General features: G+C 37.6%; 1 protein-coding gene across 5 annotated transcripts in view; it reads right to left on the bottom strand.

Annotated features, from left to right (window-relative positions):
* AKAP7 (A-kinase anchoring protein 7) overlaps positions 1-25,683 on the bottom strand; it is a 128,544-nt gene that overhangs the window by 90,773 nt on the left and 12,088 nt on the right. For all 5 annotated transcript variants that reach the window (XM_040965682.1, XM_040965683.1, XM_040965681.1 and 2 more), the window contains exons 3-5: positions 20,314-20,453; positions 10,518-10,654; positions 6,330-6,490 (exon numbers count right to left, since the gene is read on the bottom strand). In XM_040965682.1, coding sequence (XP_040821616.1) covers positions 6,330-6,490; positions 10,518-10,654; positions 20,314-20,453 — 438 coding nt within the window. The remainder of the gene's footprint in view (positions 1-6,329; positions 6,491-10,517; positions 10,655-20,313; positions 20,454-25,683) is intronic.

Raw genomic sequence — 25,683 nt, 5'->3', positions numbered from 1 at the left:
ATCTGGACAATAAGATGCTGGACTCTATGCTTGGTATATGCTTGCAATGGAGGAATCTCAACTAAAAAACTTGAACTGAGGTCACGCAACAAGGTGGAGGAATCCATCATGGGGAGAGGGTTATGGGAGGGGAGGTGGGAATCCCAGTACCTATAAAACTGTGTCACATAATACAATGTTATTTTAAAAAATGTAATAGTAATAAAATCATTAAAAAAAGGCACCAAAACTTGGGTGAAGTATTTGTCATAGCACTTAAGATGCTGCTTGGGCCTCCTTCATCTCACATCAGAGTACCTGAGCTGAAGTCACAGTTGCACCCAATTCCATTCTCCACTAATGTACACCACTCAAATACAAGGATCCCTACTACAACCTACATGTGAAACATGGACTGTGTTCTCAGCTCCCAGCTGTGAACTATTCTCGTCTCAGCTGTTGTGAGCAGCTAGAGAGTAAAAGAGTGGATGAAAGACCCAAGAAATTGTAAATTATTCTTTATCCTGAAACTTTTACGTAACAAATTCAAACAGTATCTAAAACATATTCTTTGAGTCTGGTGTTGTGGTGCATCACGTTAAGCTTCCACTTGCAGTGCCAGCATCCTATATGGGAGTGCAGATTCCAGTCTGAACTGCTCCACCTCCAATCCAGCTTCCTGCTAATGCACCTGAGAAGGCAACAGATGATGGCCCAACTACTGGGGCCCCTGTCACATAGGTAAGAGACCCCAGACGGAATTTCAGGCATCTAGCTTTATCCTGGTCTGGCATAGCTCTGGCTGTTGCGGTCATTGAGGAGTAAATCTACAGATGGAAAATCAAAGTCTGTCTGTCTCTCTCACGCTCTTTCTCTCTCATCATTTGATTATTGTTTATAGCGCTTGTGAAGCAATGTTTTTTCTAATTTTTACTTACTGAAAATTATGGTTCATGGTACATTACATCTGTGGTTAGAAAGTAAGTTGGAAGTATTCTACTGTCAAAAATAATAATAAAAAAACAGAAAGGAACCAAGAGGGATTGAAGAAAGAGAGGGAGCATATTATGGTCAGCTTCTTAGAACTCTATCTAGGAAATACATGTAATTGTTCTCCTTAAATTATTTTTAAAATCTAAATTTTAAAAATAAACCTAAAAAGCAAAACATTGACAAAAATTTACTTATTAAACATTTTGGACACCATGTAAACAGAGGCTTAGAATAAACTTCAATTTCTAATATAGTATGTATCCAAAAATTAATTAATGCATGCTGTTTCTGTGGGTGAATAAACAACTTGCATATATATTCACTATTTAGATTTCTGATAAAAGCCACAATCAAAATAAACAATGCAACATACACAAAAAAGACTCGAAGAGGCCAGAGCCGTGGTGTAGCCACCTAAACCTCCTCCTTCAACACCAACATCCCATACAGGCACTGGTTTGAGTCCTAGCTGTTCCACTACTTACCCAGCTCCTTGATACTGTTCCAGGGACAGCAGAAGATAGCCCACGTGTCACAGGAGAAGATGGCAAAAGTACTTAGGCCCCTGCACCCACCTGGAAGACCCAGATGAAATCTCTGTCTCCTGTTGGCCCCCAGATCCTGGTTTTAGACCAACCCAACCCCAGCCACTAAGGCCATTTGGAAAGTGAGCCAGTGGACAGAAAAGCTCTGTCTCTCTCTTTCTCTCCCTGTCTCTCCTCTCTCCGTAACTCTATCATTAAAATAAACAAATCTTACAAAAAATAAAAACACTCAAAGAAAGCACAGCAAACAGGGATTGCCAAAGGGAACAAATTGTTCATCCCCCCCCCCATTTGCCATTGTTTGTAATATTTTGTCATAATTTTTAAAGATATCTATTTTTTAATTGAAAAGGTAAATATACAGAGAGAAGAAGAGCCAGAGAGAAAAATCTTCCATCTGTTGGTTCATTCCTCAAATGGCTTGAACAGTTAAAGTTGAGCCAACCTGAAGCCAGGAGAGAGAAACCTCTTTTGGGTCTCCCACAGGAGCACAAGGTGCTAACACTTTGGGTCATTCTCCACTGCTTTCCCAGGCCACAGCAGGGAGCAGCTGTACATGAACTGCTGACCATATGGGATGCCAGCATTTGAAGGTGGAGAATTAGATATCACGCTGGGCGCTGGCATCATTGTTTGACAACTACAAATACCTTTAAGCAACAGTAACTGAGATTTATAAAATCAAGAAAGAACTTACAGGGATAGTGACCTTTGCTAAAATGATGCACTTTGGATTTATATTCAAGTTAAAGCCAGTGAGATTTCACATTCCTCAGAAAACAATGTGTTTTTCATCCTTACTGGAATATGCTATGGAGGATGCTTGCAAAGAATGGATGGAATTCTCAGTGCTGCAGCATCCACCAAATTACTTAAAACAACAACGAAAACAAGTTTCTGGAGTTTAGAGATATTTCTATTACAAAAAAAAAATATTCAAGTCTAGCATTTTCTTGTAATAATTTGGAAGAGAGACTAAACAAACTATAGGTATCAGTTTCTGAATTATTTGTAATCAAAATTTCAGTTACCAGGCCTAGGGCAGTAGCCTCATGGCTAAAGTCCTTGTGGCTAAATTTGGCTTGAAAGATTGCTTATTTGTCCACACTGTACTCCAATCCACAGCTCAAATTAGGCCATAGGATAATCTCAAAAAGTATACATTATAGCAGAATTACTTTACACATATAGCAGAATACACCTTAAGAAGGAAAATGAGGCAAAGGAGAACTGAGACTGGAAAGAAAAAGGAAAGCTCCGTGTGAGCAAATTCACAGAATGACGTTGTCTAACACTCTAAACAGAAGCAAGCCATAAACTAGGTTCTAAGATTTCAAACAAGCAGTTCTAACTCAAAAACAGTTAATGTTGAATAACATCCATGAGGTTAAAAAAAAAAATTATTTGTCCAAGAAAATCAGTTCTGACATCGGTATTTTAAAAAGAAATTCGCTATAAGCTCTTATGTAATCTTCAATAATATGTCTTTATTTCTCTAAAGATTAGTTCAAAGGCAGAGTGATAGAGGGAGATGTACTGCCCTCCCACCCGCTGGTTCAGGTCAAACCAGGCATCCAGGATTCCATTCATGTCCCCATATTAGAGGAAAAGACTCCACTGTTTGTGCCGTCCCTTACTGCCTCCCCGGTGCATTAGCAGGGAGCTGCACAGGAAGCAGAGCAGCCAAGATTCCAGCAGGTTACAAGCATCCCAGCTGCCAATTTAACCTGCTGCACTACAATGGCTACCCCAACAAAAATCAGTTTTTAAACATTTACACACACAAAATTTCCATAAACCTTTTATAAAATCATTATAAACCAAAAGAAATACAGCCACAGCAATTCTGAAATGTCATTCTACAGACACTTCCAGGATTTTATCTGAATATGGATCCAATTTTCTGAAGGTCTGGCCAAGTCTAGGGATATATTTCTCAGGAGGAAGAAAAGATGCTGCTTCAAAACACAGAAAAGGAAAAGAGATATGTATAAAAGTATTATGATAAACATACATAATAAATATACAATACCCAAAGTAAGATCAATAGCATTTCAGAACTATCAAAACAGCTTTAGCAGAACCCTCAGAGCATGCTCCACATCAGGGACCCTGGGATGACACTGGGTGGCCGTTCCACATCCCCAGTTACTGAGGCAGCTGGGAGGCTGGGTTTGGCTTCTCTCCTGATCTCTGCCCCTCTCCGTCGTTCCCCCAGACACAGCAAGAAGAAAAAATTTGGAAACAATCGTCTCACCACTTCCCCTAAGCCTCTACCCTTCCCACCCTAATCAACTATGTTATCATCAAAAATAAAACTTTCATAAAATAGCAGAGAAAATCACCATCACTAATCATTGAAATCTTATCAAATATGCATTTTCAGCATTGCTCTACAAATTCATCAGATGTTACTTAGAAGACTTTCCCTTCCATTTCTCTCGGTCACTATTCCAAACTCACCACTTGCTTCAAGCCCTTCTTTCACTGTCATGGTTCACTTTAGCACAAGAATCTCATTTTGTATAATCTCACTACATGTGCAATTTATAATCAAATAAAACTAAATAACTTGCAGGTCCCCAAACATGCCTTGGTTTCTTGACACATGCTGTTCCCTCTGCTCAAAATACTCCCTTCCAATTTCCAAACAGAAAGCTTTTATTTTCCAAACCACATCTCAAATTCCACTTCTTGAACAACTTTCTCAATCCATACCTCTTCTCCTATGCATCTATTATACTCTGTACCTACTTGTAATTGCAAAAATTATTGTGCTTTATTATAATTCCTGGTCTCTTTCTGCACAAGACTCATTATTAGGAAACTTTTTTTCGGTTTTCTAGCACAAGCACCTAGTTGGTACTAGAAATCACAAGTTGGAGGAATGAATTCTTCCAACTACAGTATGATTGTAAGCTAATATAACTGTACAGTGTAATTGTGTAAGTTCAACATTATACAGAAGAAATAAATTTAACGGAAAAAAATTTTACAATCTTAGCTAAGATAAATTTGATTGCTTATCCAAAATGATTAATAATGATTATACCTGCAATGTAACCAAAATGGTCTTATGTAAAATATATTTCAAGCATTTTACAAATCATGTACTACAAATAGAACTAAACAGCTCTATTTCTGATCATTTGGATGAAGTTTGCTGACTGAAACCACACAATGCTCAGAACAACAGATATCTTGTCTGATATTCTGACAATAATTCTGCCTCAATAATTCATACAAATCATGGCCATGTCATATACAAACACTGGCATGCACAAAAGATTTGTCACAAATATCCTAAGGCCACAAGAGATAAGCATACCAACAACGAACCCTAATACTCACTCTACCATTCCCCAACTAGAGGTACACTTTGAACAAACCATATCCCCTCAAAAAAGACAACAAGATCACCTTCTTGTTAAGTTAAAACTAACCAAGATTAAAATAAACACATACACATATACTTTGGAAGAATACAAGGAAACGAAAACAACCACATTCAGAACAATAGTTAGCTTAAAAGTTAGAAGACAAAGGGATAACAACTCATCTGGATTACTACCAGAATCTTAATTTTGTTTTGTTTTATTTTTTGGGGGGGAAGGTGAACTCCAGAATATTCCATTATTATTTTTTTAAGACAGAGGTGAGAGCCTGGTGCAGTAGCCTAGTGGCTAAAATCCTTGCCTTGCACATGCCAGGATCCCATATGGGCGCTGGTTCTAATCCTGATGTCCCTGCTTTCCATCCAGCTCCCTGCTTGTGGCCTGAGAAAGCAGTCTAGGACAGCCCAAAGCCTTGGGACCCTGCAACCGCATGAGAAACATGGAAGAAGCTCCGGGATCTTGGCTTCAGGTCGGCACAGCTATGGCCATTACGCTCACTTGGGAAGTGAATCAGTGGATGGAGGATCTTCCTCTCTGTCTCTCCTCCTCTTTGTACATCTGACTTTCCAATTTAAACATAAAATAAATAAAGACAGAGGAGAGTAACGAGAGTGAGCAGAAGGAGGAAAAAAAGGAGGAAAGAAAAAGAGAAAAAAATCAAGAGATAAAAAGATGACAGACAGATAAAAGTGAACCAAGTGTGGACCAATAATGAGAACATGTTATGAACCAAGAATTACTGAAGTTAAAGTGAGAGGACACAAAATGAAGTTACATGACATGGAAAGAAAGGAAAATATAGGCTAATAGCTAACCTAATAGCTCTGGAACAAACCCAAAATTCATTCATTCAGGATTCGTTTTTTTCTTCCTGCTTCTAATTCCCTGGCCTTTCTACAGTAAAGTAACATGTTCTCCAATAAATGTAAGGTTTTCTATCACTAAAAATGGATCTTCTGCTCAGCAAATAAGACCAAAAGGGCACAAAAAGAACACAAACGGAAATGATGCTGATTCACCCACTGGTTGGTTCTCTGCAGTGGGGGTAGATGGGAATTCCAAAACCCCCAAGCCTTCAGGTAGGCCATGGGAAATTCTTATTCAATCACCTAGTACTTTAGTAAGTGCCAACCAAATGTCAATTGTTATGATAAATATTATGAGACTTCAGACTTACTTTTAGGATAAAATCTTAGCAAATTGAATCTAGCTTGTCAACTTCAGGGAGACCCAGAACCCAGATCACTTTTTATGTCCTTTACTTAGCTATTTATTCATAAAGCAATACCTAAGCAGCTCCCTTACAAAATGAGGTTACACTGGCTCCCCAAAGTTAAAAATGTCTATTACCAACTTGAAAAAAAAGTTGCTCTTCAACAGATGAGATTTTTCTGAAGTGTGCTGTTGACCGTTTTACCTGCTATCTTGAAAAGTCGGTGTATGTCATCTCCTTCCACCAGCTTCACAAATCCAACCTGGTTATCAAAAGTACCGATCCCTTGAAAGGCCAGAGGCAGATGCTTTCCTTGGAGGATTTCTTCTATGACCGGCTTTAATTCCAACAGCGCATCAATACCACTGATGAGAGAGAACAGATTTTTCAGTAACTTTATTTATTCAGTAATAGAAATATTCAAAAGAAAGAACAAAGTAATTAATTTTAGGAAGAAAAATTAATTTTATATTTGCAATAATTAAAGTTCTAAATGCCTTCTAGGTCCAATCTATACATTTAAAATGATTAATTTTAAATAAAAACTATGAAGGTTGTAAATTAAATATTTATCTGACTATAATCACTATTAAAAACATAAAAGTAAATACAACTTCATAGTTCACAAAAAATTTGTAACTGAGAAAGTACTACATAGGTAACAAAAAAATATTTAATACTACACCTCAAGATATGCAATATCTACTTCAGCTTACTTTAAATTTTGTGGAAAGTTCTAGAATTTTTTATTTAAAAAGGCAAAGTAGTTAATATTTGCAAGGCATAGTACCAAATTTTAATATCCTTTATCTTGTACAATATAATAACTTCCATAATATTAAAGTAACTTACTGTATGAGGATTCAAATAAAGCTTAAGCTTCATTATATTCTCTAACTATAGCTATAGGTTTGTAACAGTTACAGAGCCCATGTGATGATAGGACTACTCCAAGTGCTTTATTTTTCTTTTAAAATAGACATTTACTATACTAATGAATTAGACACGATCAGATTTTAAATGCTGAAAATCAGGATTAATTATTTCCAACTTGATGGGAATCTGGGTAAATATTTTACTATGAAAAAATGGAAGCCTCACTAGGGGGCAGCAATTACTCAAAAAAGAAATACACACATTCTTAACAGTACAGGCTCTAAAACACTCCGGTGAAGTATCATTAATTTAAAGTATTTTGATCAGTGATTTGTTTACCCACCCATCAGATGCATGAAAAAATGTTTAGTTATGTTTCAACATCTTTGTTCTTTTACACTTTTGATTTAATCTTCACATCAAGTCTAGGTGATTTTCATCCAAGATTTCCATATTCAATCTCATTTCTCTGTATAACATAATGTATGCAATCTTATAGAACAGCTTTGAAAATGTCAACATTTTTCATTGCACCTATAAATCCACATTGCAAATCCAATTTTAACAAAATATTTATGTATATTCAAAACAATATCAAGTGCATAATTCTAATTCAATATTGTCTTTCACTGTGTCATGTGGATTAAAGAACGTGACAGAAAAATGGCCTTAAGCTCATCCATCATAAATTAGAAAAATTCAAGACATTAATTTTAAATGAAACTACACCAAATTGGGGCATGAGAAAAGGTAATATTTTTGAAATACAGTAAGTTCCTTATGTGTCTTTTTAAAAATCTGGATGAGCTAAAGTCATCTCAGCTTTCAGCTCTCTAGCAAAAACCAACAAACACAGTCTAATGATAAAGAGGAAATCATAGAATCTACTGGAGGTAGCATTAACATTAAAATTCTTTTCAATACAGTATGTTTCCAGAAAATATTTTTTGGGATCATAGAAGTAAAAAGTATGTGCATATAGACTTTTGAAACTGGAATTCAGACTCAGAGGTTGTTTTCAAATTAGAGCAGGGTAAGTTATCTTTTCAATCCTTTGTCTAGGTCTGGTCTGCTGTATTTCTATTTCTTTATTTTATACTGTAAGAGCACAAAGGACCTAGATGATAGCTTCTTTAGATAATTCATAATTTTAAGAAGTTTTATACATTCCAATTATTTGGTCAATTTATCACTGAACATCTAAAATATGATACTAAACTTATGAAAGTAATAATATAGAATAAGAAACTGATAATCTAGGTCTCTAGCATATTAAGATTAGTTCATAAGGATGGAAGTTAGAAATAAAAAGTTTGAATCCTTCCATTAAATACAGATCTTATTTTATTCTAAATGCAGTTACAGAAAGAGACCTTGTATGCATCAGTTCCTCAAATGCCTGCGATAGCAAGGGCTGGGCCAGAATAAAGCCAAGAGCCTAAACTCCACCTGAGTCTCCCGTACGGGTGCAGAGGCCCAAGTACTTGTGTCATCTACCACTGTTTTCCAGGCACATTAGTAGGGAGCTGGGTCAAAACTGGAGCAGCAGCCAGGGCTCAAACGGGCACCTATACAAGTTGCCAGCATTTCAGGTGGCAGCTTAACTCACAACACCATAATACTCACCCCAAAACTTAGAACCTTTAAAAAAAAATCTTTCACATAAACAATGCCTTTTCAGAAAATAATTTCACTCTTACTCTCTAGCTGCCCAAAATGTGGACACATGTTTAATCTCACCGTAACCTAAAAGTTAACAGCTCTGACCTTCCAGAACGGGGGTGGGCCTCATTCAATCAGTTGAAAGTCTTAATAGAAAAGACTAACTTACCCTGAGAAAAAAGAACTTGACCCTACAGTCTTCCTGTCTGTGGTGGGCCAGACTACACTGCTTATTTCAGACTCACCAACCCCCTTAATCACATCAGCCAATTCCTTAACTCTCTTCATGTAGAGAAATCTATGTTTACTTAGGTATCAATGTAGATATTCATCCTCCTGGTTCTGGTTTACTGGAGAGTTTAACCATTCCAACACACACATAGGGCACGACTCCTTCCTCTCTGTCTTTTATCTTGTATCACATATTCTTTAGCATGTCCTTTCATAGTGCTTACTTTTTTCTTCGGATTGGCAAATTGATCAGCCAAGTGAATCAAATAAACTGTCTCCCACTCTCTGCCCACATAAGTTGGTCAAGGCTGCTGTTGGGAAGGTCAGTTTGAATAAAGAAGAAACACTAATCTCTAAAGACATGGGGTTCTACCTCTGTTCAGAAGACATTACAATCATATGGCTAAATATTTGAGTTATTTCCCCCCTTTTATTTTACCTTTTCCTCACCACCCTGCCCAAACTCAAGCCTGTTCTGCATTCTTTCAGGAGCCACATATGTCAAGGTGTAGAACACAATAATCTACCATGCATTCTTGCTCCAGTTTTCTGCAGAGTTTAGGCTTAACAACAAGTCAGCAGAAAAATGGAGAACCATCTGGGGGTGTCCAGAAAATCTAGAAAAGGGACAAGTTTCCTCCACTTATGAATGGAAAGTGCTCATCAATAACTTTATACTGAAATTTTACAACATAGCCCCGGAGTGGGTGCTGAGTGGTACACAAGAATTCTAAGAACTAAGGTGGAAGTGACTCTCAGCTTTAGTGCTACCTGTATGGAAACTTTTGAGCCATGAGAGCCAAGCAGTGGAAGAAGCGAATGCTCAGGCTGAAGTGCAAAAGAACAACGATGAGACAAAAGTCCAAGTTAACTGCAGGCCTGGGAACCTGGTAACAGCCAAAGGAGCAGAAGTCACAGTGCCAGACCCTGGGATGCTGGAGCTAATTGTTAGAATGCCTGGAACTGTCTACAATTTGTCTCAAAAGATCTAAATGATCATGGCCACCTAGAGATCCACTTTGCTGATACAGATACAACCTCTGATGGCCCTTTGCCCTGGGACTCCTACATTCTGGACTATTTCTGATCTCAGCTGTGGCCAAGTATAAAAAATATACAATAAAGTATCTCTTCTGCTGTCTTAACCATAAAGAAAAAAAAAAAACAGTGGAATTAAAACTGTCTAATGGCCTAATGAAAGGCAGCTGTAAGAGCAACTAACATCAAAGTGCCTACTATATACCAGGCCCCATCCTACGAATGCCTGCATGTATTGATACTATTATTTTCTTCATTTACTTAGAAAATGAATGGTTTGCCTAAAGAGGTGGTTGGGAGATGCCAGAATCACTACAAAGGTCAGACTCCAAAGTATTTACTTAGACAACATGAAAAAAACAACTAAAAAAACAAAGATTATAACATGATAATAAATAATACAGTGAAAAACTCTAGATTATGAAGACTCTTTATATAATTAATTCTCTACATTGACTACAAACTGAAATAAATTATAATGAAGACCACTTCTTTAGAAGTTTAATGTCTCTTTAGGTACTGCAACACATATTTATATTAAGATAATAACTGAAAAATACATTTCAAGAATGTTTCATTACTTACATATTTACTTCATCTTCATTTAATAATTGCATCACTAACAGTGTAATATGAAGGGAACCATCACTGACCATAGCTTTGGCCAACCGCTCATCTTGTTGTATTATCTCATTCTGTAGAATCTTAATTCCTTTTGTAATCTAATCCCACACACACAAAAAGAAACAGAAATTAGGTAAGCAAATTTTCTGTATAATAAACTGTAAATCAAGAAGAAAAATGAGCAACAACCAAAACTGTAACAATATTGAGAGTCTTCAATGGATCAATCACTCAATTGTCTGCTTGTTTTCAACTATCCTAGATGATTGGCCAGGTTAACATAATGAAAAAGTTTAGGAAATTATACAATGTCTGTCTTAACAACCCAAAACTTTGCAGATCAGGTTATAGGCTGAGTGTGAAAAAAAAAAAAAAAAAAACCTCAATGGCATGCATCTTTTCAGAAAACTGCCTTTGGAAGATACAGCATGACTCAATAATTATGATCTTTCCTAAAGGGGTGGGAGGAGCTTTATTCTTGCCACAGAAAGGTCACGCCAGCAGACAACATTCCATTTCTGTGAGAAGTAATATTCATTTGTCCCAAAGTGAATGTGTCTGGATGCCATTCCTCATGGCCTTTGAGAATTTTTAGGCTAGCAATAATTACAGCAGCAGTGACCACTGACTTTTTCCTGACATGTGAGAAGAGGCATAACCATGGAGACAGTGTCGAAAGAAGTACAAATATGTATGTTAGAAAAACATGTCCCAGGCTGCATCTGGGAAAAATTCCCACAGACCAGGTCACTTATCTGCCTTCCCCCGCAGCCCCACCACCTACTCTGTTGAAACACAAAGAATAATGATGTGTCTCCTCCTCCTATTCCATTTAGATCCAGTTCGGTCAATGGCAAATTTTTCAACTGAAAATAGCAAGGCCGGCAAAGAGGGAACACATGGAAGGAAGCCCTAAGGAAACAGAAGCTCTGAGGCAGCAGAATATTACTGAGAAAAAAAGGAAAAGAGAGGGAGCTGGCCACAGAAGCAGAATCCACCAACAGAACACAGATAAGAAAGGAGTGAATCATGAGCACAGCAGACTGTTCTGATAGGAGAGTAACTGTTTTTATCCTGAACAATATTCCCATTATCTGTGGAATGTGATTGGGCAAATCATGAGATGCTGTTCTGGGATGTGACCTCCTGTTGACAAAGGCTCTCCTTTGACCAGAACTTTACTCAGGCTCCTCTGGACCTTCTGCTTGACAAGGGCTGACTTTTGCTTCTCTTGACCCTGCATTTTCTATTTTGAGCAGGAATTCTACTGAATCAGGTTAGAAAAAAATCCCCCTACACTCCAAACCTTGGATGCCTTATTGCTCAGCCTTGCCTCTAGCAATAATCCTATCAAATCAGTCCCACCAGAAACTATTTATCCTTGATATTTCTCTTACTAACTTAAAAAAAAAAACATTTCAGTTTTATTGTAAAGTCAGATATACAGAGAGAAGGAGCGACAGAGAGGAAGATCTTCCGTCCAATGATTCACTCCCCAAGTGGCCACAATGGCCAGAGCTGTACCAATCCAAAGCCAGGAGCTTCTTCCGTATCTCCCACACGGGTGCGTGGTCCCAAGGCTTTGGATGTTCTTGACTGCTTTCTCAGACCATAAGCAGGGAGCTGGATGGGAAGCAGGGTCGTTAGAATTAGATCCGGCATCCAAACGGAATCCCAATAAGTGCAAGACAAGGACTTTAGCCACTAGGCTACCACACTGGGCCACTTAGTAAGTTTCTATTCACTGATTCCCAGCCCTATTCCTCAGTCATAAATCCCTTGTTCTTGTAGGAGTTTTAAGTCCAACCTCTCTCCCACAAACATTTTGTTACAACATTCTCTAGTTCTGTTTTCACAGCCCCTTACATCAATTTGGCTGTACCATTAAGTGTCATGAGTAACTTCTCTTTAACATTACCTATCTTTACAGTTGATCTACAATATTCAAAATAACCTCAGGACTTTTCTATTTCCTATCATTTCAGAGGCTAACACAGGAAATTATGTTTTCCCAGTAGGAAGTATTATGGCAAAATTGAAACAGAGACCAAGCCTAAAAAAACTCCTAAAAGCAAAACCAATTAGGCCTTGAAAACATCCTTAATCTTGCTTAAACAGTAGGCCTAAGCAAAACTTGGGTCATTTCTAGTTATTTCTGCTTTTGTTACCACAGGCATAATTTAAACTTAAACAATCATAAGCAACCAACTAACATCCAACTATGGGACTGGGGATTTTCAAAAAGTTTTTTTAAAAGGCAATCTTATATCTGAAATGAATCAAGTAAGTTCTTTATTTTATGTGCGTATTTTCTTTATAAATACTTTCCTCTAACATTTGACATCACAACACTAAATGTCCTTCAGTCTAGTGTTCTCCAATTCATTAAGTGTTTCTAATTCATATAAACTCTTTAAAATGTTTCTGTGCTTCAGATCATTCTTTCATAATTTGATAGCAGTGGTGGGATTCAGAGGAGTCTGCCAGCAATCATAGGGACCTTCAAGGAACAGGTAAGAGGTACCCATTGAGAGGACCATACTCAGGGCGTTCTTGCTACTTCTGGTGGTCCTACTTTCAGTACCCAAGATCTCAAGTTCCAAATTTTGTGTCCCAAACTCTTTTACTTGAGTAATTTTACTTTTGATTGCAACCACAGGAAATTGAATAAATCCAGTTACTAGCTTTCAGATGAGGTAAGCAATTCAGATTGGGATCTAGAGGTTGAATGAGGTGTCTGACACAGTGAACCAAGTGCTGGACAGAAACTAGACTCCATTCAACATTTTGTTGATGAATCTTATGCCAAAAATAAAGACAGGGAATACTACAAGTTAATATCCTATAACTACTCAATATGAACTAACAGAAATGTATTCTACAGAACAATCTATAGAATTTGGTAAGTCATCAATAATGAAACTTTTTATGTGTTGAATTCTTTTTTGTTAACATAAAGAGAAAAGATTTTATGTATTCTATAAGCACAAATCATATATCTTGGTGACATACCATCAAATGATAATACATTATCTTGACTACTAGATTTTATTTAACTTGACTTTGAAATTATTTAAATAGCTACTCTTACATAATTATTTTCTATTTTCTTCAGTTCAAGCTTTGAACATGAAAAAGATTCAGTACATATTTGTGGCTGCTTGGGAACTTTCTATTCCTTTAGTTACTGATTAGGTTAAAAGTAAGAAAGATGGGATGAGATTAGAATTTGTTAAATTCTTTGGAATTTAAGTTGAGCTTTGCTGGTTCACTCCCCAAATGGCCCCCACAGCCAGAGCTGGGCCAATGTGAAGCCAGGATTTGAGCCATCCTCTTCTGCTTTCCTATGCCATAAACAGAAGAGGATGGCTCAAACCCTGTATGTACATGGGAGACAAGAAATAAGCCCTTGGCTCCTGGCTTCACATTGGGAAGTGAGGCAACCAGTTCATAACCCAATGCTCATATGGGATCTGGACACTTGCAAGGGGAGAATCAGTCAATTGAACCATCACACAGGAAGTAGAATTTTGCTGATTCAAGACATGATTAATATTTGAAAAGGCATAGACCAGTGACATAAATTCTATTGTGTTACCTGAAACACATTATAAAAATGTGTGCATTTATAGATGATTGAAAACAAGTGTAAGACCATAATGAAAAAAGTTAATAATTAGAAATAATTTCATCAAATAAATTTTGAAAATAAATGCCAGTGATTTAAAATGTTTAGTAAGCATACTAATTTTCACATTCCTAAAAAAATATATGTAAACTATTACACTTACAACTGTATTAGCTAAATAAAACTCAGCTAGATTAGCCTACCCATAAGTTTTATTACTAGTTCTTTAGTAATTAGATCAAGCACTAGCAGAAAATATACACTCTTTGTGAAAGAGTAACTAGAAGGCTATGACTTCAATAATGAACCCCATATATCCCCTGTACTTGGCTCTGACATGACCCAACACTGCAAGGCCTTGGTGTTTTGTGCAAAATATATTTTCAAAAGTTGAGCTTTCCATGAGACACCTACTGATGATAATAATCACTCCTTCCACAAACTAAATTCTGATGTAGACCTTTTAGAAATGTTGCCAAAGAAACTGCTCTCGAGTCTCATTGGATGGAACAGTATCAGATTCCTGGTTTCTTTCTTTTTTTTTTTTTTTTTTAACACAGCAATAGAGCTTGTATAGCCCAAGCTTTGACTCAAAGCTTTTCAACTTGTCAATCCACAGATGGCTTAAAATTAAGTATATTCAACATAAGACTTCCTTAAAAGCAGATGATATCCCCAAGATAACAGAACAAGACTCCATTTACTCCCTTGTATTGTTTTTACATCAACACAAAATGTTAAAACTTCTGTTTTTATTATTGCTGGAAGTGTTCACTATTTCACTGAACATTCTGTATAGTCTACTGTTCAAAGTATAGCCATTCTCAGTAACCAGAACACCTGCCAGCTAGACAGTTATCTAAAAGAGTGAGAAGAACCAAAATCAATCAAAGTTTCTCGCAAGCACATTTGGGTAAGCAATTCAGAAAGCGGATTTGATTGCAGGAGTAGGTTCTTTGTATGAGGAAAATTCAGCTCCTTCTTGTTCTCTCTCCACCCTCTCCTCTTCTGTCAAGGGGTGATGCAGCAGTAAGCCCCTTACCAGACACTTGCCCATCAGTTTTAGATTTCTGGCCTCTAGAACTATGAGAAATACATTTCTGTTCTTTTTACTGTTTATTTATTTGTTTTCATTATATTTGAAAAGCAAAGAGACAGAGAGATTACTCCATCTGCTAGTTCACACCCCAAACTCTCCCAAGATCCAGCTGGGCTGGGTGGAAGCCAGGAGCCCCGGACTCAGTCCAGCTTTCTCACATGGATGTCAAAAACTCAACAGAATTACCTGCCATCTCCCAAGGCCTGCATTAGCAGGAAGCTGAATCAGATTGAAATCTTGGCGAGGGAGAGTGGGGAGCTTGCTGCTAATGGCATACACATTCAAGATAATGTTCAAAATGCCACTTATTTATGTGTTCAACTTTGTATTGCAACATCCTACAGGGTAAAATACATTAACATCTTTGGATTTTTCCAGTAGTTTATAAGATTGCAAATTAAAAACTAAAATGCTTTGAAGAAGTTCATTTCTCTGAAGTCGAATACTATTCATATGTAGGATTAACTGTAATCAAGTAATATATTTCTCACTGTGCTCTGATGATTTAGATTAATTTGCATATTCTTTGATACCGTCTTAAGACTTGTTAAAAAGTAACTATTATCTCTAATTACATATTTTCAAATAAAAGAAAAACTCCATAGTGCTAACTGCATGATATTTTTACAAAGTACCCATATCATCAAAGACCAATGGAAACATTATTTATAAAGCTTATCTGTTACTCCAGTCCTCAGCCACTCACACAAGTGCACAGATCATACCGATTTCAACCTAATACTACAAAGTCAAATTTATATATGAAATTGAAAGAGTCTTATAAAAATGAAAACCTTATTGAAATCATAAACGTTTCTTTTGTGAAATAATTTCTTATACAGACAAAAAGACACCCATCTGTTAAACATCACATCACATACCTAAAATTAATGCAATTAGAAAATCCATTTTATATCTTTTAAACTTTTGAATTGATTGAAAGCATATATGAACCCCACAAAAAACGTCTTAAAGTTAACATGCTTCTACATTAAAAAAAGAGTTACATTCTAATACAAGGTAGGAGAATGCCTTTGACATTCCGCAAGTTTTCCAAGATGTCATATTGTTCCTAAATGTGTTGCCTCATTAAAATTTATCAGAATTCTCACATCAGTTTTCTGCTTAATTTTCCTTCAGAAACAAATAAGCTTTTTCTTGTCCACAACCATGAAAATAACTTTTAAAACTGTTGATACAACAATAGTTAGAGTAAAAGTAAAAATAAAAATAAAATACTTCAAATAGAAGAATGTGTCTTTATTTACCACAGGAAAACAAATATGATTATTACTATTTTCTAGCAAAGAACTGAATGCATTCTTATTTAGTTTCATATATTGGTGACAGTAGAAAATGTCACATTGCAAAAATGATACAACACAGAATTAAATGGAACAAATATTTTTTTGCTCCTGAGCAAAATCACCTATTTTCATTAGTATACTAAAATCAAACCTTTTTAAAAATTTATTTTATTCTATTTGAAAGGAAGAGTTAAAGAGAGAGAAGGAGAGAAAGATATTCCCATCGACTGGTTCACTCCCTAAATGGCCTCCAATAGCCATCAATGGCCAAGGCTGGGTCATCCCTAAGCTGAAGCCAGGGGCTTCCTCTGGGTCTCCCACATGAGTGCAGGGCCCACATACTTGCACTACCCTCCACTGCCTTCCCAGGAACATTAGCAGAGAGCTAAACAAGAAGTGGAGCAGCAAGGACTGGAACTAGCACCCAAATGAAAAAAAAAAAAAATCAGTACACTCCTTATTTCAAATAGCTTCTAACTTTTCCTTGTATTTTTTTCAAAGTTAACTTGAGTGCCTGTTCAAGTCCTGGCTCTTTTGCCTCAAATGTAACCTCCTACTAAGATATGCCGTCCATCAGCCAAGGATGGCCCAAGTGCTTGTGCCCATGCCACCCATGCGGGAGACTCAGATGAAATGTCAGACTCCTGGCATTGGCCTGATTCAGCCATTTGAGAAGCTTACAAGTGAGCAGAAGACACTATTTTTTTTTAAGATTTACTTATTATCATTGGATAGTTGGAAAGTCAGATATAGAGAGAGGAGGAGACACAGAGAGGAAGATCTTACATCTGATGATTTACTCCCCAAGTGGCCACAATGGCCAGAGCTGAGCCAATCCGAAGCCAGGAACCTCCTCCAGGTCTCTCACGTGGGTGCAGGATCCCAAAGCTTTGGGCCATCCTTGACTGCTTTCCCAGGACACAAGCAGGATGCTGGATGGGAAGTGTGGCTGCAAGGATTTGAACCAGTGCCCATATAGGATCCTTACATGTGCAAGGTGAGGACTTTAGCTGCTAGGGCCCAGAATACAACTTTTTATACCTCTCTGTCTCTCTGACAATCTGCCATTCAAGCAGATAAAAATAAATAACTGCACAAACATTTAAACTAAAACAAACAGAAAAATCCAATAGGTGGGTAAATATAGCTGGAAATAGTTAAGTAATTCTATTTAAAATCATTTTAAAACCAAGATGCCATCAGAAATTAATGGAGAATTACTTTCATATGCTTCCTATTAGAATTATTTTATACAGGCATTTTAATTATTTTCTGATTTTTATTTCCTAAAAATATGAATCAACATTTTGCATCAATACAGAATTTCAACCCTCTAAAAATGTGTTTCAAATCAAAGAACCGTGTGATTGTGGATACTTTTTTCTTTAAAACTGGATGTCAATAAGTAAAAAGGCAGAAGTAGAGCAACTCATTGTGCATGTCCCAGCTTCCAAAAGCCTGTTTGAGGTCACTTAATTGGAACTTGGAATACAGTCTTCCATTGAACCAACGTTACAAATGGTGCTGCTTTTCCCAGGACTTCCCACAAAAGCTCATAAGTAGTTTAAAAACAAAATTAACATCAGATACTTTAAAAGAAAAAAATAAAAAAGATGCTCACATAGAAGGTAAAAAACATACCTCCCAATCTCGCCCAATTTCTGCGTTCCCCACCCATGTCTGTATGTTACCTCTCCCAGCTGTTTACATGCACGTAAGTTATTTAAGAAGAAAGGAATAAATCGTTTTTGTTTCAAGATTACTTGAAACCTGTCACACAACCTCCTCTAAAACAAAACCTGCTGTCAAGCCTACAGGAGTACTTGCTTGACACAGTAGAAACACGGCACCAGGGACCCCACAGCACACATCGTGGCGCCTGGGTTCAAGTCCCCGTTCCTACTTTCAGCTTCTTATAGATGAGCGCCCACGGAGGTAGCACGTAATTGTTCCCTCCCAGTTACATGGGAAACCTGGAATGATCCCCCAGGCTTTTGAGCAGTAAACCAGTGCACTGCAGGTTGGTGTCTCCCCTTCTAATAAAATAAAATATTTTTAAAAGAGTTTAAAAATATATATACATATATAGTGAAACAAGCATTCATAACACTGTGCTTAATATATCAGCAGTCTGGATAAACTTGGAAAGGCAGAAACACATCTTTGGGTCCCGTGTGTTAGCCTAGTGGCTAAAGTCCTCTAAGTCCTCTCCATGCATGTGCTGGAATCCCATAGGCCACTAGTTCAGATCCCAGCTGCTCCACTTCCATTCCAATTCTCTGCCTGTGGTCTGGGAAAGCTGTTGAGGATGGTCCAAAGCCTTGGGACCCTGAACCCATGTGGGAGACCCAGATGACAGCTACTGGCTTCAGATCAGCTTAGCTCTGGCCATTGGAACCACTTGGGGAGTTAACCAACAGATGAAGTATCTTTCTCTCTGTATCTCCTCCCTGTAAATCTTGCATTCCATGAAAAACAAATAAACCTTCAAAACAAAAAGGAGCTCACGTTCGACTCTGCATTGTGTGTGCGTACATACCTATTACTGGACCAGACTGACTTCTGCCTGGCCCAACCTGGGCTGTCGCAGGCAGTTGGGACTGAAACAGACATGGACAATCCATCTGACTGTTTCTCTTGCCTTTCAGATAAAACCAAAGCAAGCAAATGAAAGCTCTTAGATCTTGTGAGGAAGACAATGGTTAAGTTGAAGCAATGACAAATGACAACCAGAGAGCTATAAAAGTCTCTCCAGGGAGTGGAGATTAGAAAAGAAACAAGGAAAATAGGAAGTAACTGGCCTAGCCCGGAGGGTCACCAATGAAGGCATCTGAGCTGAGACTCTGGATTAACAAAACGAAATGAAAAAAGAAAACTCCTGCTAAGCCCCCAAATAACCAAAGGATAGTTTAATTATATTTCTACTATTTAAACACCAACTTCTGTGTAACCTGGCCCTAAAATCTCTTAGAAGACAAAAGCAAGATTACTGACAAGCATTTAGTACAGTTTAAATATAACTTAGAATAAAACTTCATAGTAAAAAAGACTTAAAAAAAAATACCGCTTTGGGGCCCAGTGCAGTAGCCTAATGGCTAAAGTCCTCATCTTGCATGCACTGGGACTCCATGTAGGCACTGGTTCTAATTCTTTCGGCCCTTCTTCCCACCCAGCTCCCTGCTTGTGCCCTGGGAAAGCAGTGGAGGACAGCTGAAAGCCTTGGGGTCCTACACCCACATGGGAGACCCAGAAGAAGCTCCTGGCTCCTGGCTTCGGATTGGCTCAGCTCTGGCCATTGTGGCCACTTGGGGAGTGAATGAGCAGATGAAGGTCTTCCTCTCTGTCTCTCCCCCTCTGTATCTGACTTTCCAATAAAAAAATAAATAAGTCTAAAAAAAAAAAAAAGTATCTCTTTGGTCCTGGTGCAGTAGCCTACTGGCTAAAGTCCTCACCTTGCCATGAGCCGGGATCCCATGTCCCAACTATTCCACTTTTATTCCAGCTCACTGATTGTGGCCTAGGAAAGCAGTGGAAGATAGCCCAAAGCCTCCAGATCCTGAAACTGCATGCCAGAAGAAACTCCTGGCCCCTGGCTTCAGGATCAACTTAACTCTGTTGTGGCCACTTGGGGAGTTAACCAATGAGTGGAGGATCTTTGTCTCTCCTTCTCTCTGTAAATCTGACTTTCCAATAAAAATAAATAAATCTTAAAAAATATATTACCTCTTTGTTGGTAATCGGAATGGATAGGAAGTAGTTGGGTTGATAATCTTCCCCTTTTCTTTTCCTCTTCTTTATTTGATTACTCTTGATACACTCATTTTCTTTATTTATCTTTAATTTTAGTTTAGGTACATCAGTGACTAGAGGGAGAAAATCAAATAATATGTCTCATATATGTAAACATAAAATGTGTAAGAAAAAATCAGCAAAACATAAGAACACATGGCTGTCAGCTTCAAATCTAAAACAGGAATTGGTCGAACATAAATATTTTTTGCTTTGCTTACAATGTTAAGATTTCTGTCTTAATTGCTCAGCTGTTCTATTGAAAATAATAATAAAAAATAGATTTTCTAATAAAACTATCTTTACAAAGGTGCTAGCCAGATTTGACACCTGGACCACAGTATGCTAACCCCAACTTAAAGTATAACTAAGAAGCTTTATTTCCTCCTTGCTACAATTTTCAGAATTCTACAAAAACACATTTTTACACATAGTTGTTTATGGGCACATATATTCATGACTTTTAGAACTCTTGTAGCACTGCCAAAGTTCAGTACTGGCCAAAACCATACTATATACTACTTGTTGCAAAATTTAAGAGAATGTTTTAAAATTTTTAAATACATCGTATTTTCCTATCAAAATATCAAAATATTCTTTACAGAATTAGAAAAACTATGCTAAAAGTATTATAGAAGAACACATCACCCAGGTAGTCAAAGTAATCTTGAAAAAGAAAAACAAAACAAAAAGCTGCACATATCACAATGCCTGATTTCAAGATACATTATGAAGCTATCGTAACCAGAATATCATGATCTTGGCAAAAACACAGACATGTAAAACAACAGAATTCCCAGAAATGCATTCCATCTTCTACATCCAACTGTTGCTTGACAAGAGTGCCAAAACCATACATGAGAAAAAAGGCAGCCCCTTCAATAAACGGTGCTGGGGAGACTGGAAAGCTACAGGCAGAAGACTTGAAGTAGTTCTGTCAAGCCCTTACCCTATACAAAAATCCACTCAAAATGGATCAAAAACCTAACTTTAAGACCTAAAACTATGAAAATACTAGAAGAAAGCCTATGCGATACACATCATTCAGGACATCAGTACAGGAAACAATTTTTAAGATTACACATGCACAGCCAACTAAGGTAAAAATAGATAGCTTGGATTATATCAAAATGTGAAGCTTTGCACAACAAGGAAATAATCAACAGAATACACAGACAACTGTATCTAACCTTTACTCCTGACTTCATTCTGCTCACCTGTCTATAGGCAAAATAAAATTTTGATAGCACAGAAATTCAAATCATTATAAAAGGGACGCTAAAATTCATTCTACTTGTCTGAGTCTTTGGAGACTTAGCTACTAGGTAAAAGGTGTTAGTCATCATCTGAATTAGAATTCGATGATTTTGTTGTCATTGCCACATTTTGGGGTTTTGTTCCTTTTGTTTTCACTAAGGTTCTGAAAAGGGCATAGTTTTACATTCCCCTGAGTTGAAAATGCAGCAGATTATTAGTTGTAAAGAGTGTTAAAACCTCTTTTTGGTATGGAAGCACTTATAAGTGGATCCTCTCTCCAATACTTTCACAAGGAATTGTCTGGTAGAAGGGAAAAAAGACCTACCTTTTAGATAGCAAATGAATTCCTCCCTATTATTAAGAAATTGTTTTAGTTAGTTGAGCTTGCAGGAAAACACCTCTTGGGAACTCTTCTGTAACTCTTTGTAAAGTTTACTGCCATTTGCTTATATGCTAAGGAAAAAAAAAGTTAAAGATAATGGGAAGATCAAACCTATATTTCTGCCTAATTATGCCTGTGGGTTTTTTTTATTTTTTAAAGGAAAAGGAAATCTTCTGTAAAGCTGTTGTCTAAAAAGTTTTAGGTCCTGGGAGAAAAATTAAGAAATAGCAAAGAGGCTCGTGTGTGTGTGTGTGTGTGTGTGTGTGTGTGTGTGTTATGTGTTTAAAATAAGCATAAATCTTGTCATACTCAATCTTGTCATAAATACTTAAAAGTATCTTATCTCATCAAGTCAATTCAAATACTTAATTATTCCAAAGTTAACATTACTTGTTCACAAGACACTGATGATGTTCATAGTGATTTATGTATTTTATCATAAACCAGCCAGTTTCAATATAAATTCTTTGAGAAGAAAGAATGTATAAAATTCATAATGACTGGGCCCAGCAGCGTGGCCTAGTGGCTAAAGTCCTCGCTTTGAATGCACAAGGATCCCATATGGATGCCGGTTCTAATCCTGGCAGCTCCACTTCCCATCCAGCTCTCTGCCTGTGGCCTGGGAAAGCAGTCTAGGACAGCCCAAAGCTTTGGGACCCTGCATCTGTGTGGGATACCTGGAAGAAGTTCCTGGTTCCCGGCTTCAGATCGGTGTAGTACCGGCTGTTGCGCTCACTTGGGGAGTGAATCATCGGACGGAAGATCTTCCTCTCTGTCTCTCCTCCTCTCTGTATATCTAACTTTGTAATAAAAAAAAAATAAATCTTTTAAAAAATTGATAATGACTTAAAATTGGAAAATTTATATGAATATTCAAGTTCAACTGGCCTAGACAAAATACAACTAACACATTTTACTCCATACCTTTTTGTAAATTAAGAAACTGAGGGAGTTGGCTGACATCAGGATCAGTGAAATAAACTAGACACAGAAAGACAAACACTGTGTGTTCTCTCTCATATGTGAAAGCTAAACAAAAATTAATCAGAAGAAACAGTGATTAGCAAAGACCAAGAGTATGAGAGGGAGGATAAAGGCTGGTTGGAAAGCTAGTACCAAAACAGAATCAATAAGTGATACACTTCACAGTGCAGTGAAATGACTATCATTCATAATAAACTACTACATGTTTTATGACCAAACAGAAAGGAAGGCTTAAAGACTCTAAACATAAAGCAACAATAAGAGAAAAAACTGTATTACCCTGATTCATAAGTAATACACATTTATTAAAATATTTCACTTTATAGCGCTCCCAATTTTCTGAGAAGTTATGCTCTCAGAAGGAGGTGTCAAATCCCTGTGAAAAGCCATTCTCCCTGGGGCCAGCACCATGACATAGTGGGTTAACCTGTGGCACCAGAATCCCATACGGGTGCTGGTTGGAGACCAGGCTGCTGCACTTCGGATCCGCCTCCATGCTCATGACATGGAAAAGCAGCAGAGGACGGCTCAAGCGCCTCAGGCCCTGCACCCATTTGAGAGGCCTGGAAGATGTTTTTGGCTCCTGGCTTCAGTTTGGCCCAGCACAGGTCATTGTGACTATTTGGGGAGTGAGCTAGCAGATGGACGATCTCTTTCTGTTTCTCCTTCTCTCTCTGTAATTCTGCCTTTCAAATAAATAAACTAAATCTTTTGAAAACCTATTGTCTCTTTTTTTCACAGATTAAGGACTTTCGTTTGCATGCAAATCTACCATTAACAGTTTCTAGGCTGTGTTCCCCAACAGTTGTCTACTGATCAAAATACAGTGCCTCACAGATACTGTTAAGAATTCAAATGCAGTTCTTTTTCTTGGGAGGGAAAGGGATGGGCCATTTTGTCTTACATTCAACCCAGCAGGCATTGGTTTCGTCTTTGAGGAAAACTCCAGAAGACCATAATGACCACCTGCACACATCTTAAAACGGATTCCAAGAAAAGGCTGGGCTCAGCCTACAGCCCTAAACCTGAACACCTATGTACTCTGATGGGGCTACATAGCTTCTTTTATACCTGATAAAAGAATTGAAAGAAAAAAAACACCTTTGTGAAAACTGCTGTCAGTCATGTCTGGGGTCTTGGCTCTTTCACTGTCCTTCTAGTGGACATTCTCCCATATCACCTGCTGCTCCTCTGAGGACTTGTGTAACTGGTTAAAACTACACATAAAGCCACAGGGTAACGACAGATGTTCTCATTCTCTTTGCACTTTGACATAATAATAATAAATACTTTGAAATGTCTTAAGTAGTAATTTACTCCTTCTAACGCAGGAGCTGTTCCCAAAAACAGAGCATTTATCTTTGCAATCTAGAGAAGTAAAGTAAATGCAAGGGGTCCTGAGTAAAAATCAGACTATACCATGATTTAAGGCAAGATTACTTGGTGGCTTTGTACATTTGTCATCAGTGTGCCCAGTAACTAAGTGACCAATCTCTGTAAGATTATATATAATATATATACATATATATATATAAAATATAAGTTATTAGCTTCTTTTATACATCTGCACTTGGCAGAACTTCATAAATTCTATTGCTGACAGATCATAGCATTCTCATTCATGTTATGAGGTATCTAAATCACTTCATACACGAAGCCATTAGATTTCTCTTCTAATGCAGTTTTAATAAAGAAAATGAAATCAGTATGCTGCTGAACCACTTGTAATTTTAGATATCTAAGTAAAGATCCACATTGATTGCATTAAAATGAACTATACACCACTTTTCAACAGAAGCCAAAATATGTTAATGAAGCAACATATATATTTCACTATACTTTGGACACATTTTTAGCCCTAGTCCACCTCCACATGATGCTAATAATTGGTACCTGGAAATGAACTTAATTTTTTTTAAAGATTTATTTATTTATTGGAAAGTCAGATATATATACAGGAGGAGACAGAGAGGAAGATCTTCCGTCCGATGATTCACTCCCCAAGTGAGCGCAACAGCCGGTACTGCACCGATCTGAAGCCGGGAACCAGGAACTTCTTCCAGGTATCCCACACGGATGCAGGGTCCCAAAGCTTTGGGCCGTCCTAAACTGCTTTCCCAGGCCACAAGCAGGGAGCTGGATGGGAAGTGGAGCTGCCAGGATTAGAACCGGCATCCATATGGGATCCTTGTGCATTCAAGGCGAGGACTTTAGCCGCTAGGCCACGCCGCCGGGGCCTGAACTTTTAATACAACTAGCTAAGGTTTGGAATCTTGGCTCTCACACTCCTTGTGTGTTCTTCAATGAGTCACATAGGCCTTCCTTCCTTCAGCATCATCTCTCTGAATTTGAGAAGAGTAATAATACATGGTAAAGTTCTTTTTGAGAATAAAGTGAACTGATACACAAAATAATTTAGTTCTGTTTCAAAATAAGAGATATTATTAGCAGCTATAGTGACCAGACATTGAATTAGCACAATTAGGGAAAGAAATCTGTATTACCAAAATGATTTACAGGCCTGGCATGGTAGCCTAGTGGCTAAAGTCCTCACCTTGCATGTGCCAGGATCCCATATGGGTGCCTCTTCATGTTCTAGATGCTCCACTTCCCTTCTGCCTCCCTGCTTGTGGCCTGGGAAAGCAGTCGAGGACGGCCCAAGGTCTTAGGACCCTGTACCC

The sequence above is a fragment of the Ochotona curzoniae genome, unplaced genomic scaffold (assembly GCF_017591425.1).
Source record: "Ochotona curzoniae isolate NIBS_2020 unplaced genomic scaffold, NIBS_Ocur_1.0 scaffold_3890, whole genome shotgun sequence".
In the NCBI taxonomy this organism is placed as follows: domain Eukaryota; kingdom Metazoa; phylum Chordata; class Mammalia; order Lagomorpha; family Ochotonidae; genus Ochotona; species Ochotona curzoniae.
This window is presented reverse-complemented; position numbering and strand designations above follow the sequence as displayed.